General features: G+C 41.2%; 1 protein-coding gene across 1 annotated transcript in view; it reads right to left on the bottom strand.

Moving 5' to 3' along the window:
• Positions 1-15273, bottom strand: part of ARHGAP22 (Rho GTPase activating protein 22) — a 181483-nt gene that overhangs the window by 120256 nt on the left and 45954 nt on the right. The window contains exon 4 of the mRNA XM_026061341.1: positions 10233-10320. Within this exon, the coding sequence (XP_025917126.1) occupies positions 10233-10320 (88 nt within the window). The remainder of the gene's footprint in view (positions 1-10232; positions 10321-15273) is intronic.

Raw genomic sequence — 15273 nt, 5'->3', positions numbered from 1 at the left:
CTTTTGGATGCTTGAGTAGCGTATTATCAGCCTTGCAGTCCCTTTCCCCTCGCACTTTTGTGTGGGCTGTGTGAAAAAGAAATGTGTTTTCTTTTTCTTACCTTTGCTCTCCAGAATGATTTCCAGCTGGTATTTTCAAGTCAGCATATTATACTGAGCAGTTAAGCTACTGGCACTAAGAGATACCTCAATTGCATCAGAAGTGCTGCTGTACAGGTTTGTCAGTATATAGTGTGCTTTTGGATCATGGTTCCCTTTCTCTCCTTTAGATAAGGACTATTCAACAGCATTCAGAATTCCCTTCTGGAGAGCAAGTATTCTGGTTTGTTTCATTCATGCGCCATCCTGACATGGTTTACATATCAATCCTCCTTTCTGCTCTCTTTTCAGTGGATGTAATGTGACTGAAGCAGTTCCCCATGAAAAAAAAAAAAGTATATATATTTTAATACACTCCACATGGCCAGCACCCACTGTACCCCACAGAACTCTGAGCCACAGCACCCTGAAGCAGGTAGGAAGACAGACTAAATCCACGAGCCATATTAAATGTGGCAGACATTTACAGCAGTTCTGTGACCACAACAGCAAGAGCAAAGCTGGCACACTGGATACTCATTGTTTCAGTTCCTTGCCCCCCAAGTTTTATGTTGTTTAGCACCACATTTTCTTTATTCCTGCTATTATATCAAGCATAAAAGCAGCATGAACACTACAAGCAAATATATGCATCCACTGCCAGCTTCAGGATCCACGGAGTATTAAAAAATTTAAAGCCTCAAACAGAATCATTAATATCCTGCACCTGAAACATCATCCATCCCTTGGAAATTCATTTATTTACTTCTCTTGGTATCAGAGCTAAAGAAAATACACACTCAGCAGACACTTTGACCCCTAGAAAACTCAAGTGCAGAAGGTCAAGAGGAAAGCAGTCACTGGGAATGCTGATGGAAAAGGGTGAGCAAACCTGACTGCACCCCCAGCTCACATGACCAACAGGACCCTGCAAATTATTCTGAAATACATTATATCTGTAATTTAATGCAACTATGCGGGATCAGCTAGGGACAGGAATTAATCCATTGAAGAGCACAGGAAGATCAGAAAAACTTTGTATAAAGGACCCAATCCCACAAGACTCTTAGAGAGCCACTCACCTCAGTAAGATTATCCAGTTGGTAAAACATTTGTCGGGCAGTAAACTTTCATTTAGCTTAATGTTTTCTTTCTTCATGCTGATACTGACCTCTAATACAGCAGATTTTAGAGGTAGTGAAAGCAAGTATGCTATGAACCACATTGCCATATATCATGTGTCTTATTTTACTTTATTTCATCATGTTAACCTACCAAACTGGAGTATTTTGTAGCCTAAAGGATCCCAAACATTGCCTAAAACATGGAGAACTCATCCATCCTCGTTGTAAATGGGAACACAGCTGCTTCTGAAGCAGAAGACTCTCTAACTCTAACAGTACCATGCTATACACAAGAAGCAAGACAGCACTGAAAACTTATTTTCTGACAAATTAGCAAGAAATACAGAGAATCCAGTATACAACTGATCACTGTGACAGTTTGACAAGCATACCTTCATGAAACAAAGCTGTTCTTGAACATGAATGCTAAAAGATCTCTGCTAACTGCACATGCCTTTGGGCTTAATAAATTATCCTGAGGACAGGATGCTCAATTGCAGAGCTTGCTCTGGAACACCATCTCAGAAAGAAGAGTTCAAAATTTTACCTAATTTGCACGAAAAAGTCAACCTGCCAGGACCTCAGACTAGGCCTTTGACATTCCAGCAATAATATGCCATCATCTTAGAAAGCCATGTTTCTACACCCAAAGGGGAGGTTATACAAAACATTATGCACACATTTGACTTTGAGGAATACAATGGGTTAAGGAAAACTGCTCACGAACAGTCAGAGTATGTGTCTTAATGATTTCCACTAACAGAAAAAAAAACTATTTGCGAAGCTCCTTAAGCCTCATGCTCCTTTGCCAGCAGGCCACATGCTGTTGCAATCAAAGATATTAAACCCCGCATTCTTCATTCTTGTTGAAAGCCAATGCGTGCATTAAAAATAGCTATGTGCTACTGAGAAAGCAGGCTGCAATGTGAAAAATAACATGTTAATGCACAACATGCAGACAGAGGACAGAGACTGCTTGCAGCACCATGTTGTGGTGCTAGAGGCCAAGTTGTCGATTCATCTCAACAAGACATGAGGCTTCTATCCAGAGATCAAATGCAGATTTTTCTCTTTTCTCAGAGCTGAGAATTCTAGGAGAGCAGAAGACATATGCTGTCACAGCCCATTTCCAGGCCCACTTTCAACTGCCCATGGGCCCAGAGCACTGGCTGTAGACAGTATTACTTAGGGTAGATCAAACACTTATAATGAAACAAAGGCAGGATCTTGTTTATTTCATGAAGCAGGATTTTTGCCTGCCAAATGCAAATAAAACCTCAGGCATTGCATATGCTAGGAAAAAAAACAAAGCAAAAAGCAATTTACAGGCTGCAGGTGCCTCCTGATGCCCTTTAAGATGTTTTAAGTTGATGACATAAGGTGAGCCAAAACATTCTTAACTACAGAAAGCCTCATGGCCCTCGGGTAGAAAGAGGGGTCTAATAACTCCTATACAAAAGTCTGGATGCAGTCTGAAGACCTTCATTGGCAATGGTATATTGGTCTAGTGGTGTACCCATGCAATACTACTGGAATCAACAAGGTTACAGGTATTCAGAGGGCAAAATTTCAGTTCGTTTTCCAGGCTGTTCTCTTTTCAAAAGTATTTGTCAGCGTCATGGTAGAGTCAAGTATTCAGGGAGAGGGTGGATCAGGAGATCAGTAAGAAGAGAGGCCCATTTGTAGAAAACTCAAGTTGTTAGTGCCTAAGGTCTGTGTGAAAGAGACCAGGGACTCTATTAACTTCCCCAAATAATAGTTTTTCAACTCAAACCAATTTCCAATACAAGCCTAGCAATACTAGCAGCCCACTGGCACTTCTGTTGATGTTAAATGAAGTTGTCAAAGCCTGGATAGGCCATGAGCATTATTTTTTTCAGTCAGATAAAGTGATTTCAGTAGAGTAGGTGAGGAGTTACCCTAAGGATGATGATTAGTAGCTTTTGGTCTTTCAGGGAAATCCCTTAAATAGCAGTGCAGTGGAAAGTCTGATCAACCTCCTGCCCCCTTGCCCCCCCAGGAGGAAGAGGGAAATACCAGTTCATCAAAACTGGAAAAATCTGAAGACATATATGTTTTGACAAATATGTTTAACACACTCACTATGGGGAAGGGGGAAAACAGTCAGACAGATGCCACAAAATAGCTTGTAACCCCCACTTCAGGTTGTTAACCTGAAATGGTGGAGGCCTAGGTTCAAGTGGTTTTCCTACACAGCCATTACTGTATACACAGGCACATAGAAAGTGCTTTGTTCTTCCATAAGAAAACAATAAATCTTGTTTTCATCCTAACATGAGACAGGCAAACAATTTGAAGGCAAATGTTTTCAAAGACTGGTGATTTTGGTGTCTGTGACTGCAGCTGGAAGCATTCATCTCCCTTAAGTTTGCAGCAGTATCGTGTGGATTCAAACAGACTAAGTTGTTCACAGCAAGGATTTAATCAGATGCCAAGAAACACATACAATACTATATTCTATCTACAGAGCACAGTATTAACTTCACAGGCTGGACAATAGCTTTGTTAGGGAATTCCCACTTATTGTTTTTATTGTTCCTTAATGTCTCATCAAGAGTGGCCAATTTCCTCTTACAGGATGAATTCACGTTCAAGTGATTCAGGACATGCCATAACTGACGACAGTAAAATTCCAAGCCCAAGGTAGAAAGAACCAGCGCCGTCTAGTGCTCAGAAACAGACGGAGCGCATTTTAAGAGCAGACAGCGGGACACATACCAGAGCAAATATTTGGGCTTGTGCAGGATACACGCTTCCGATGAGATTCAGGCTACATTTATCTTGCACATAAAAAGGAACCTTGCAGTTGGCAAAAGCCAAGCAGATGTACCTGGCATTATCTCAATGCTAAGATGTTATTACCTTGAAGGTCATCAATCCAAGCTATAAGGCAATAATAAAGAACAGTTCCCAGACTGTGCGACTCTGCAAAGGTGGCATGCAGTTTTATCAATGCTGAGCACGCCCTTGGAAAGACAGTTCAGAGAAGACATTTTAAGTTTCTCTCTTTTTAACAAGGAAAAGTTTATCTGGTGCTCCAGAAGACAGTTAACGCTAGAAGCCAAGGACAGTTAAACATTTCCATGCCCTCAGCTGCACTCCAGACATCTAGAAGAGTTAAATACAAATCTCCCAGTGAAAATGACACTTCCAATGCAAAAGCAAGCCCATCAGTCCTCTCCTGCAGGTCAATGCAATGCCTTGGAGACTTGCTGAAGATGTCCACAGCTCTCACCTGTTAGTATTTCACAGTGCGCCACTGAAACTATGTTGGTTCAGTCTTTCCAGTAGAAGCTAGCACTACTTTCTTTGCTGCCACTTCCTTAGTCAATATTCTGAGCACTAAATCCCAGAAACCTAACTAAAAATCCCAAATGTCAACATCATCATATATCCAGATATGCAGAGGCGGTTGTCAGCAGTAAGCTTCAGGAGAAAATTTAATTAACAATGGCAAACTTGGTTTCCTGCTGTTACTTAGAACTGCAATTTGCATTGAATAATAGAGCATGGAATGTTTTTTAATGTATGAATTTCTAATCCCACCCAAGTATTTTAATTACATACCATCTCAGCAGGAAGTGGGATGGAAAGGCCACAGAAATAACCTAATTGGTCTTGATCACCTGGCACATAGATAAGAACTGCAGAGCAGACTGCTTTGTGGGCAACATTCACCCTGCTGCAACAAGACTTAAACAAGCTGCCACTCCAACTGCTGGCCTGAGTAGCCTGTCTAACACGCAGCAACGAGAAGCTTTTGAGACATGAATCCATCCTGCTGCATGCTCTTCTCTGTAAGGCCCTACCAATGATACTGGCAGACTCCCTACAAAACAAGTAGGCAACAACTACTGTCCCTGTGAGTGGGACAAATGAGTTAAGACTCATTTTCCTGTTCTGCCTTTCCTCATTTCCTGCTTGGTATATAGTACAAACAAGGCAAAGTGAAATGGCTCCTACACAAGCCCTGCAGAAAGTTCCTGGGTGAGGTATTTTATTTTGCCCCAGCAAGTTCTGGCAAAATGCAACCAACAGTCCAACTTCAAAGGAGTCACTCTATTGAATGTGGACCCCTTGTGTAAAGGCAAGCTGCCTATACTGAGCTCAGTCTTCACAATTAATTGAAAAGCAAGCCAGAGTTCTAATTTCTAAAACTTTGAAAATAACCTTCTAATGTGAATCAAGCATATGCAGCCACTGTCTCAAGCTTCTTACAGACTCAGCCAACAGCTCTGAAGAGGGCTATGAACTACTCCACTAATCAGAGGGCTGGTGATGTTACTCACTAGAGCACAAAAAGAAAACTGAAGTTTTCATTGTAAACTTAATTTGATCAATCTGTGGTCTGATTGGTTGAAAACTGTTTTTGCACAGTCATAAGAGCTAAGTGAAGGATATGACAGGATATTGGGAAAGAAGCCAAGAGGAAAGGGGGAAAGCAAGATCAATCCCTTCAGCAGCAGCTTGCAGTGAAGTCAATTACACTTGCACAAAACTGCACTCTTATTTTTGCAGAAAGACCTAGCTAAAATTTGTCACTGTTGACCTCAGCAGAAAGCACTGAGCCAAGAGTGAGGAAGTAGCTGTCAGGAGCTATTAAGAGACACGGGGATGCGTACCATGAATTTTGGTGAGGAATTTTTCAGCAAAGCTGCTTTCAATCAGAACATGCCAGTTTGTTAAAATACAAAAGGGCACATTTTCTTTGGACAAGAACTCTAGAATAATTTCATAGTCAAAATGAAGCAAACGCACCCCTTCCAGTATAACCAGTAGTCACTGAGGGTACTCACCTAGCATGTAGGTGACAGAGTCATGTTCCTGATCTAAACCTAGTGGAAGAGAGACTTGGGTCTCCCACATCGCAGGAGAGGATGTTAGCAACAAAGGTAAAACTTAATTCATGGGAATTTTCTTGTTCATGTTTCTATCTTTCCCTTCTCATTCTCCATGAAAAGATTAAATCAAATCTATTCTAAAGCTGAATAACAGAATCTTCTTTAAAAAAAAGTCACTACTTTTCCACAAAGAAGAAAAGCTATTCTCCAATCAGCTTGATTTATGACAACCTTTGCCCTACCTATCAAAAAAACCCAAAGCTTTTCACCTCCTACCCTTGGAACATTTTACCTCTCCCTTCTTTGACCCTGAAAACCTCACTAACTCCAAGAGTGAACTCTCCCTTAACCTTAACTTCAGTACCTCAGTGTTAAGCAGGGCCAACACAGAGCTCCATGTCAACATCTTGGCACATATTCAATGGGCATGAAGGAAGAACAGGAGAAACAAGGAGAGATTTTCAGCAGGCAATTTCCAGTTCCAAACATGCCTAATTCTGTAGAGGAACTTCTGCATCTTACTTCATAGTGCTGCAGAGACCAGAGAACAGAACTGGAGAAACTGCTGCCTCAGGGCATTAAAAGCACCAACTTCCTAAAAAGGTGAGACTTTGGAAGCCCTTAAACCATCCGAGTTCTCTAAGATGTTCTCAAAGATCATTTCTTGTGCTTCTTACACATTGCATGATATCATTCTGAAACGCACTGAAACACCCCAGGCTAACACACTGCTGCTTTACTGCCCCTGGTAACAACAGTCAGCTACAGTTTCTCTATTACCAGAGCTGGTCTCTTCCCCCAAGCAACATACAGCAATTTTTTTTTTCCAATCCAGAAATACCAGCTTCCATGCATGATGATGACCCCTAATCGTTAAACTCCGCACCTGACTTCAGAGCACCCTGACAATTTTATGAAGTTTCCCCTCTGCCTACTAATGGACCCTGAAACATGACGCCAACTGATGAAGTGTCTGGTTTACTTTGCCATCCCATTTTGAACTTCATGCCTTCCTCTGTCACAGCTAGTGAATGGCTTAAAGAGGGTCCATGAATTCAGATAGTTCCCCCAGATAAGAGACTGAGAACATCTCTGCCAAAGGAGGTATTTCAGCAAGTCCTGCAGCCAGATACAACACTGGTTTGAGTGCAGAACAGTTTTGCAGTCTCTCATGTCCCCAGTTAACCCTTCTCCCAGCTGCACTATACAGCTTAGAAATGGACTTGATGAAACATGAATAATACACAATGCCCATCATTAGTTCTTGTTACTCAGCAGAAAATCAATACAGGCTCTGTTACAATGCAGGACATGCTGTTGCTCCAGTCCCTACGCTCTGAGAAAGCGGCTTCCACAGCCAAGCTTTACACAGTCCGCAGCAGAGGAAAGCTGATAAGATCCAAACAACAGTTCCAGAAATCAAAATGCTGAAACTCTAGCAATAGATCACAAAATACGTCTTTGGAGGTAACCAGTAACAGACTTTAGAAGGCTTTGGACATTTCCTTGCTGGGACATATGAGAAAGATCTCAGCCTCTCTCATTGACAGATAATTAGTTTCTAAAGGATCCTGATATTGGTAAACATTTGAATAATGATGCACTCTGTTCTTAATTTGTTAGAGCTCTGCAGCTCAAAGACACAGTCAAATCCCAAGTCTGTATTTACAGCTCTGGAATGTACTCGTCTTCACAAGATACCCATTTTGGTCAAGGAGACTAAAAGATCTTGTCATGTCTATAGATATATATAGCCCTATATTCGAGTGGGAAAACTAACTGAGGCACAAGTAGGCAGGGATATGATCATGGTGATACATCCAACCCAGGGTAAGATGGGAAATAATGACTTGGGTTCTACAAAATCATTTGTGCTCCCCTTCCTATTCAGCACCCTTTTAAGAGCTGTTCACTATGTGGGTGTTCTGCAGGCCAGTAACTGCACAGAGCACAGCCATTTCAGAAGACAAGCAAAAAAATAAGTCACCACACCCCGATTTATACCAAAACCAGCCTGGAATAAACATTCTGTGAATGGAACAGAACTTCCCAGGCCACATTCTCCAGTGACATCTGTGCTTGAGTAACATTCTTTATCAACTGGCATTTTTCAGTATTTGCTATCTCTGTAGCAACCAAGTTTGCTACACACATTAATGGCTTTAGCTACACAAGAGAGGGAAAAAAACCTGAATTTTGGAGGCAGAATAGTGATGGGCCTAAGACTGAGTAATTTTTCCTCAGGAATGCAAAGGAGGGCAATGTCAAAACCACAAGTTGAACACACATGTCCTGGGACACACAGCTGTGCTGTGACCACAGTATTGCCTTTTCTCATCCCTTTGGGCAGCCACTTTCCAAAGGGTTCTAAGTAGCCACAAGCATTGTTTCACCCACTCCACTGAAATGGTAGCCACTTGTAGATCAGGATAATTCTTTTGCAGTCTACAGCAACACAACCTGACAGGTCAGGCAAAAAGCAAAGAATGATCATTTACCAAGCCAGAATCAGAAGGCAAACTCAAATTTGCAGAAAACTTAAAATTCAGCCAACCAGCAGAATTATTTCAGATCACTGCTAGAACACCTGAGATCAATAATAACCAGAACACCACAAGTGCTTTCACAGCACAGGTCAGGAGTACTTCTGTGGTAGTACAGTGCACCGTCTTTAGGAAAAGGATCAAAGGATGTGTGTCACATTCAAGCAGTGAATGACAGTTCCTACAAGATCTCCCATGTAAGCAATACTGCCAGCCCAGCGCCCTGTTGTTTGAGGGGCACAGCACAGGATAAGAAAAAGGAAGCAATCAGTGATGAGGAAAAAAATCCCTTCTCCCCAAGTAGCTTCTTGTATATCAAACAGAATGCTGTCACAGTAACTTATGACAAAATCTTGTCTGCTGCTGTAATTGAGAGCCTTTCAGCACAGCCTGTGCACTGCCTGATACTATGTCAAGAGGCGCATACAACAGGCATTTGAAGTCCTGCCTGGTTAGACAGCAAGAAAAAGACCCCAGACATGCAGGTAAAAGCATACTGCCTCCAGCAGTAGTATTTAGCTACAGGGACAAATGTGCCCCACATTATCCATTCCATTTAACTAATTATGTTAGGCTGCCTCTTTTTTGATCTACTGTATCAGCAGCCCCAACACTGTGGGCAAACAGATAATGATAAGGAGGAGAAAGTCAGTCCGTGGAGGAGAAACTGGCTGTGAAATGAAACCATGACTGAGTTAGTGCACTCGCACAGTTTTTACCCCAGCCACCTTTGTCTCCTCCTTGTTTCCAGGAGCTCAGTCTTCAGGTATTGGGAGGCCGCTCTCGAGACACTCAACCCTGTTCATTTTTCACACTCCTCTTGTCTACCGCTGCTAGCAATGCAACAGCTTTCTCCTCTGCAGACCCTGCCACCTGGAACCACCCACAAAATATACTACCTTCAAATCCATGCACAGGGAGGGTTCTCCCTCTCAGATACAATCAGAACTGAATGAAAGCAAATACAATTGCTCCTGGACTGCAACAGAGAACCTAGCTCTAAATATACTCTGGAGCTACCAAGGTAGTCCACAGAAAGTGTTTATACAGGAGCTAAAATAATCAAAAGTCTTCCAATAAAGTTATGTTGATAATTAGATTTTCTACCTAACAAAATCTCACCCTGCTTTCTTTCCATGGAAACTTACCTATTCTTTTAAACTAAAAGCCAAATATTTGGAGACTATATGTTTTTCGAATTGGGAAAGTGCACTATGATATCTAAAAGAAGTTATATCCAGTTACTGCATGCCCCTTTTCCATAAATTCTGGGCTCTTCTGTGTGACAGCTTCTCCCATAATCTATAACAACCAGAAAACCACATCAACTTGGGAGACCACACAGAACTCTAAGTGATATAGTCCAGGCAGGAAGCCCCATCCAAACAGAAAAGCAAGGGCCATGATACACTGTAACTACTCTTTTCATGAGATACCACAGCAGCAGTGTTTCCAAAACAAAAAACCATGAAGCAGTCTGTGCAATCCTGTTTCTTTGTAGATAACCTGACTAGTGTGTCAGACAGCTTAGAAGTGAAGTGAACCTTGCAGTTCAATTATCATTCATGACAGCTGATGGGAATGGGATGATGTTAGGCACAAAGTACAAGGAAAGGCTGGCCTACCTGGGGCAATTTCAAACAGATGTTTCCCTGGTTCATCAGGATTAGGTGGCAGCTCGTTCACCTGATTGCCTTGCAGTGGAATGAAACCCTGTAAGGGACACAAACACCAGTGAAGGGGGAAAGGCCATGAAGAGTACAAGGAAAGGAAGATAAACACAACAGGCTTTTTGCAGATTTAAGCCCCACTCTCCCACTGAGTCCTTCTCCTTTCCAGTCCCACCAATTTTGAGCAAGAAAAGATTCAGCTAGTCATGCATGTCTCACCTCTCCTTTTCCTCACACTGGACACTTCTGGTCTATCCTCTGTAGCAGTTATATTCTAAACATGCATAGGAGATTCTCCTTGGTTTCCACAGCTAAACATCCCTTATTAAAGTTTCATCTGAGATCACATCTATTCTTCCTTTACCTTTTAATTTCTCAACTCTGGTTGTAGCTTGCAAACCATATGAGGTGGCTGAAGTTGTACTTCTAGATATCTACTTAGACATCTGAATAAAATGACCTCCTTTCCAGAGATATTCATTACTCAGAAGCTCCCAGGGAGATACCTGAAGAGAACAGCTGATTCAGATCTGTGAGACAGCAGGACTGCCTTGTAATCCAAGAGATTATAATTTACCTAGAAAGAGGGCCGAGCCCCCTTACTTCCCAGTCCAAACATTGCCAGAATTCAGATTCAATTTCACCTTGAGCCCAAATGTAATCCACACAATGTATTGCAAATTCAGGAATTTTTTCATAGTCAGTCTGTGCAATAACATCTTCAGTGAAAGCAAACAAAAATTATCCATGGAGAAGTTGAGATAAAAAGAACCTAGGGACCTCTTGTCCAGTAATATGGATGGAGCAAAAGAGACCATTTGGACACCATTGTTTCTCTACTTTATAGTTTGATCTTTGACATTTTGAAGAATTTTCAACTGACATTCTTTAGGACCTACATTTAATAAGAAAGGCAGAAGGTAATATAACTTGGGACTCTCAACAGTCAAACCAAAAGGGGTGTAAGGAGCAATTCCCATTTCCGCACTAAACTGCCCTGGAATGGCAGCTAGATCCATATAGGGTTTTTTTGATAAGTAGCATTAAAAGAAAAAAAAAAAAAAGCAACTGAAACAACACAGTATTGCTAGTAAACACACACAAACTACCTTCTCCCCAACCATTTTGGCAACAGCCAAATTCAAGAGACATGAGTATCATAACACTGGTAATCAAAATCAATCCCAGTTACGCTTCTTGTCAGCTTCCAGATCCATATTACTGAGTAATACAATTACAGTGTCTCATGAGAGACACAATCCAGGATTTCAACTGATAGAACACAACCTATAATATGACCTTTGCAATCTTCTTCATATAGCAGAGAAGTCAGTAATTTTATTTTTCATTACATCTGTTATGGCATAATTTCCCTTTGCCTGTTGGTAAAACATCTTCTGTACAGATGCTTTATTTGGAGAAATTACTGTAGTAAATCATGGAGCCAGCTGGTATTAAATGTAAATGAATTAAGCTTTTACTCTTTTCTTTGAGCATGGAAAACTCAAACTACTATGTATAAATTACCCAAGCAGTAATGCTTGGCTGGAAAATATTTTCAGCTGGAGAATAAGCACTAATTCATGAAGTCTGCAAGCTGCAATTCTCTTTCTGACAACCCAACCTGTTAAAGTGAATTGCTGCTTTGAAAGAATTTGCTTATTGCAGTCTGATAAAGTCTCACAAGTATGTCAAATTTGCTCCTGACAAAATATAATAGGACCCAGCCTGTCATGTCACTACAGGCACAACAACCCATTTCCATGCTTTGATATCTCTCAGGAGAGTCAGGCTATAGAGCTTCATTTAGTTCCTCTTGACAAGCCAGATTAACATCATTCTAAGGCAGGGAATCTCTGTCCATTGGATAAATAATCTACAGCTCATGAAACTCTGCTTCAGTTAATCACATAGCTTAGGCCACTGCAGAGTTTATATGGTAGAAATGCAAGGAACCCTGAATTTGGGTAGTCTTAGTCTATAGAACAACAAAAATACTACTATATACCCATCACATTCACACCACTACCTCACTGTTGCTACATTTAAGAAGGCAGGAAATAAAAAGCTCCAAAAGCAAAATTACCGTGGCTCCATTGCATGTATACTGAATGTTTAATAGTACACACTATTCCTGTTCCATCTACAGAATATAAGAGCAAAAGTGATCAAGAAAGCAGAAAAATAAACATTGTCAAGAAGTCAAATTTTGTGCTGGCACCTTCACTTCAGATATCTTTGGTTTTGCTTCAAGGAAATTCTGAAATCATTATCTTGATTTTGTTTCCTTACGCTTAAAAAGAGAAAAATAAAAATCCTGTGCTTAGTGTAAAATTCAAAGATGGGTTGGCTTGTTTTAAACCATATTGTAAAATTCTTTATGACACATTTGACATATATTTGAGAAGCAAGCATCTGAAAGAAAAAGGAAGATTTTGCCAAACTGAACACCGACTGCAGGTACAACTCAGATGACAGGCAGAGCCCTTCAGCCAAACTCCACAAGGGACCAGAGCCACCAACTGATGGCTCCACAAAGGAGCTCAGAAGAGAGGGGTAAAGCATTAAAGCTGACATCATATACTTTTGTGTGTGTATGAGTTTTGCCCACCTAAAAACCTAACAGCAGCCTGGTGTCGGTAATTGGAATGAATTGTGAGCTGAGCATACTGAAGCCAGTGAAGGACCATTACACACTCCTGGAGCTCTAGACTAAGCACAGAAATGAATTATTCACCAGGAGAAGGAAATGGGAAAGAGATAGATAGAGAGAAGATGGGGGGGGTTGTTTTTTAAAGGGAATCCAAGTAGGTTTCAAACAGAAAGGTACACATACTATCTACAGGTACTTTTCCCTGTGCCCCATTCTGCAATAGCCTGTGCAGTGCAGCCCAACCCAGCATCACCCAGCCCCTAATCCCTTCGCTAACCCAGCCCCTGCAGAGTGTGGCTGCTGCAACTTGCACAGCTGCTGGGCTCCAGGAGTGAGGAAGGAGAAAGGCTATAGCTGAGTGGTACTCCTCTTCCTCCCTTTCCCTCTCCTGAAGGAAACAAGGAGCATTGCCCACCAGAATGCCAGAGCAGAACTACTGAGCCTATGGAATTAGCTGGGGAGTGGATGAAGAGCCTGAGCCAAATCAACAGGATAAGGCAGAGGAGAACAGAGCATCCTGTACCATCCTTCCAGGTAACCTCCCCTAGGAGGTCCCAGCTACTAAGTAAGATCAGAGCGCCTGAGGAACAGGAAATTGCTCAAATGATCAAATCTCCATCTCCATAGAACTGACCTCTCTGACCTACCCCAATCCACCTGACCCCTTGCCTAAAAAAGAAAAATACTTTCTTTAATATCAGCATCCTGAACGATTCAAGTGATGCTATCAATTACTACCATGGCTAAACTGTGTTCTCCCAGAAAGGGAAGAGATGGCATAAGGGTATGGGCAGCAGGAAGGTCAGAATTTTTTGTCTTTAAGAAAGCTTCTTCGTGAGGAATAGAGCCTGAAGTGGTTTAGTGTTAATACTGCACACATTAGAAGCTCAAAACCTTGCTGCTTTCAGAAATGTATGGAATACCCCTAGGAAGATGGCTTCACATGCAGAAAGAGAACCAAAGTTGCGCAGTTCAAACCAGAAGGGAATTCAGTATAGCCTATGACAAGAATGCCAAGAAGTCATGAAAAGAACCCCAAAGATCACAAGGCTGGTTAAAAAAAGGTCTCAAGGTCATTTTAATTTTGGCATTTCTGCATTCCCAGCTTTAATTTCACATTTTCTGGTCATTATCTTATTTACTACATGTACATTTCTAGCTTTTGTTATGAAAATACAATATCAGTGGATTCCAGCAGATCAGACTTTCAGGGCCCCAATTATAACTTGAAAGCTGGCAACTGTTGTTTTCTGTCAGAACACGCAACTTTAATAGTTACTTTATTTTGAAGACCAATTCACATTTGGTAGAAAGGAATGCTGTTAAGCAGACAGCAGCTCTAGCTCTCTTCCTTTAAGGTACAACAATTCACTCTTAAGGAGGCCTCTAAAGAAAACTAGGTAATCTCAGAATGGGTACTCCCCACATGCCAAGGCAAAATAGAAATTAGGCCTTCCTCATGCAGTAGTACAAAGTAAAAAGTGAGCATAAACCCAATTTGTAAACAGTTATTTAAACCTCACATTTGTAATCAAGTAGAACTCAGGACTCTAAATCAAGCCATGTTTCTTCAGTTCAGAAAAATGAATGCATGCTTTTGTGGAGGGCTCCTTCCCCCAGCCTGAGTCAATAAGCTTGGTAAATAAATATAGCCAGTTCACAAATATTCTGGGCAAAAACCAATTATATACATGTCAGCCTTTTGCTATTTTATGGCATGAAATGGTGAAGATATAGAGTGGTACCTACAGATCAGGAGATTCAAAGTTTATTTACAGGTAACAGCAGGAGCCAATGAAGAATTTCTTTTAAAATTGATTTAACATAAAAGTGCTGTCAAACTAAAGCTTTTCATAAAAGCCCATCTTTCTGCAGAAAACTAAAGTCACTGATGAAGCCAAAGCGTCAAACCAAAACCTGAACGGCACTGCAGTATGAGATTCAGGAGTTGTAATTGGCTTTCCTCAGGTTACTGTTCTCCTCTGTGAAAGCCAGACAAACAAGACTTTCATCATGCTTGATGCAACCTGTGATGTGATGTCACCTGCCCCCCTTCAGTAAGAGACCTTTGGTACAGCAGGGCAATGAAGCTTACTCTAGGAGAGATTACAGAGCCATAGATTACCTGAACTAACCCTAAAACAAAGCATTCCCCAATCAAAACACACTTCCTTTTTAATCCTTTGCAGAAGATATTGATTTCATATACTCTGTAGAAAGTTCTTATGGAGATGACTTGTTTCCTCTTCCTTTTTCATCCAGCTTTGAGGAAGTGGCAGAGAAGACCAAGCTCTCTCCATAGCAGAGCTCATTTAAAAAAAAAAAAAAAAGCACGCAGACAGG

This window comes from Apteryx rowi, unplaced genomic scaffold (assembly GCF_003343035.1).
Source record: "Apteryx rowi isolate R43461 unplaced genomic scaffold, aptRow1 scaffold_18, whole genome shotgun sequence".
NCBI classification, from domain to species: Eukaryota; Metazoa; Chordata; class Aves; order Apterygiformes; family Apterygidae; genus Apteryx; species Apteryx rowi.
Note: the sequence above shows the minus strand (reverse complement) of the source record. Positions and strands in the feature narration are given on the sequence as shown.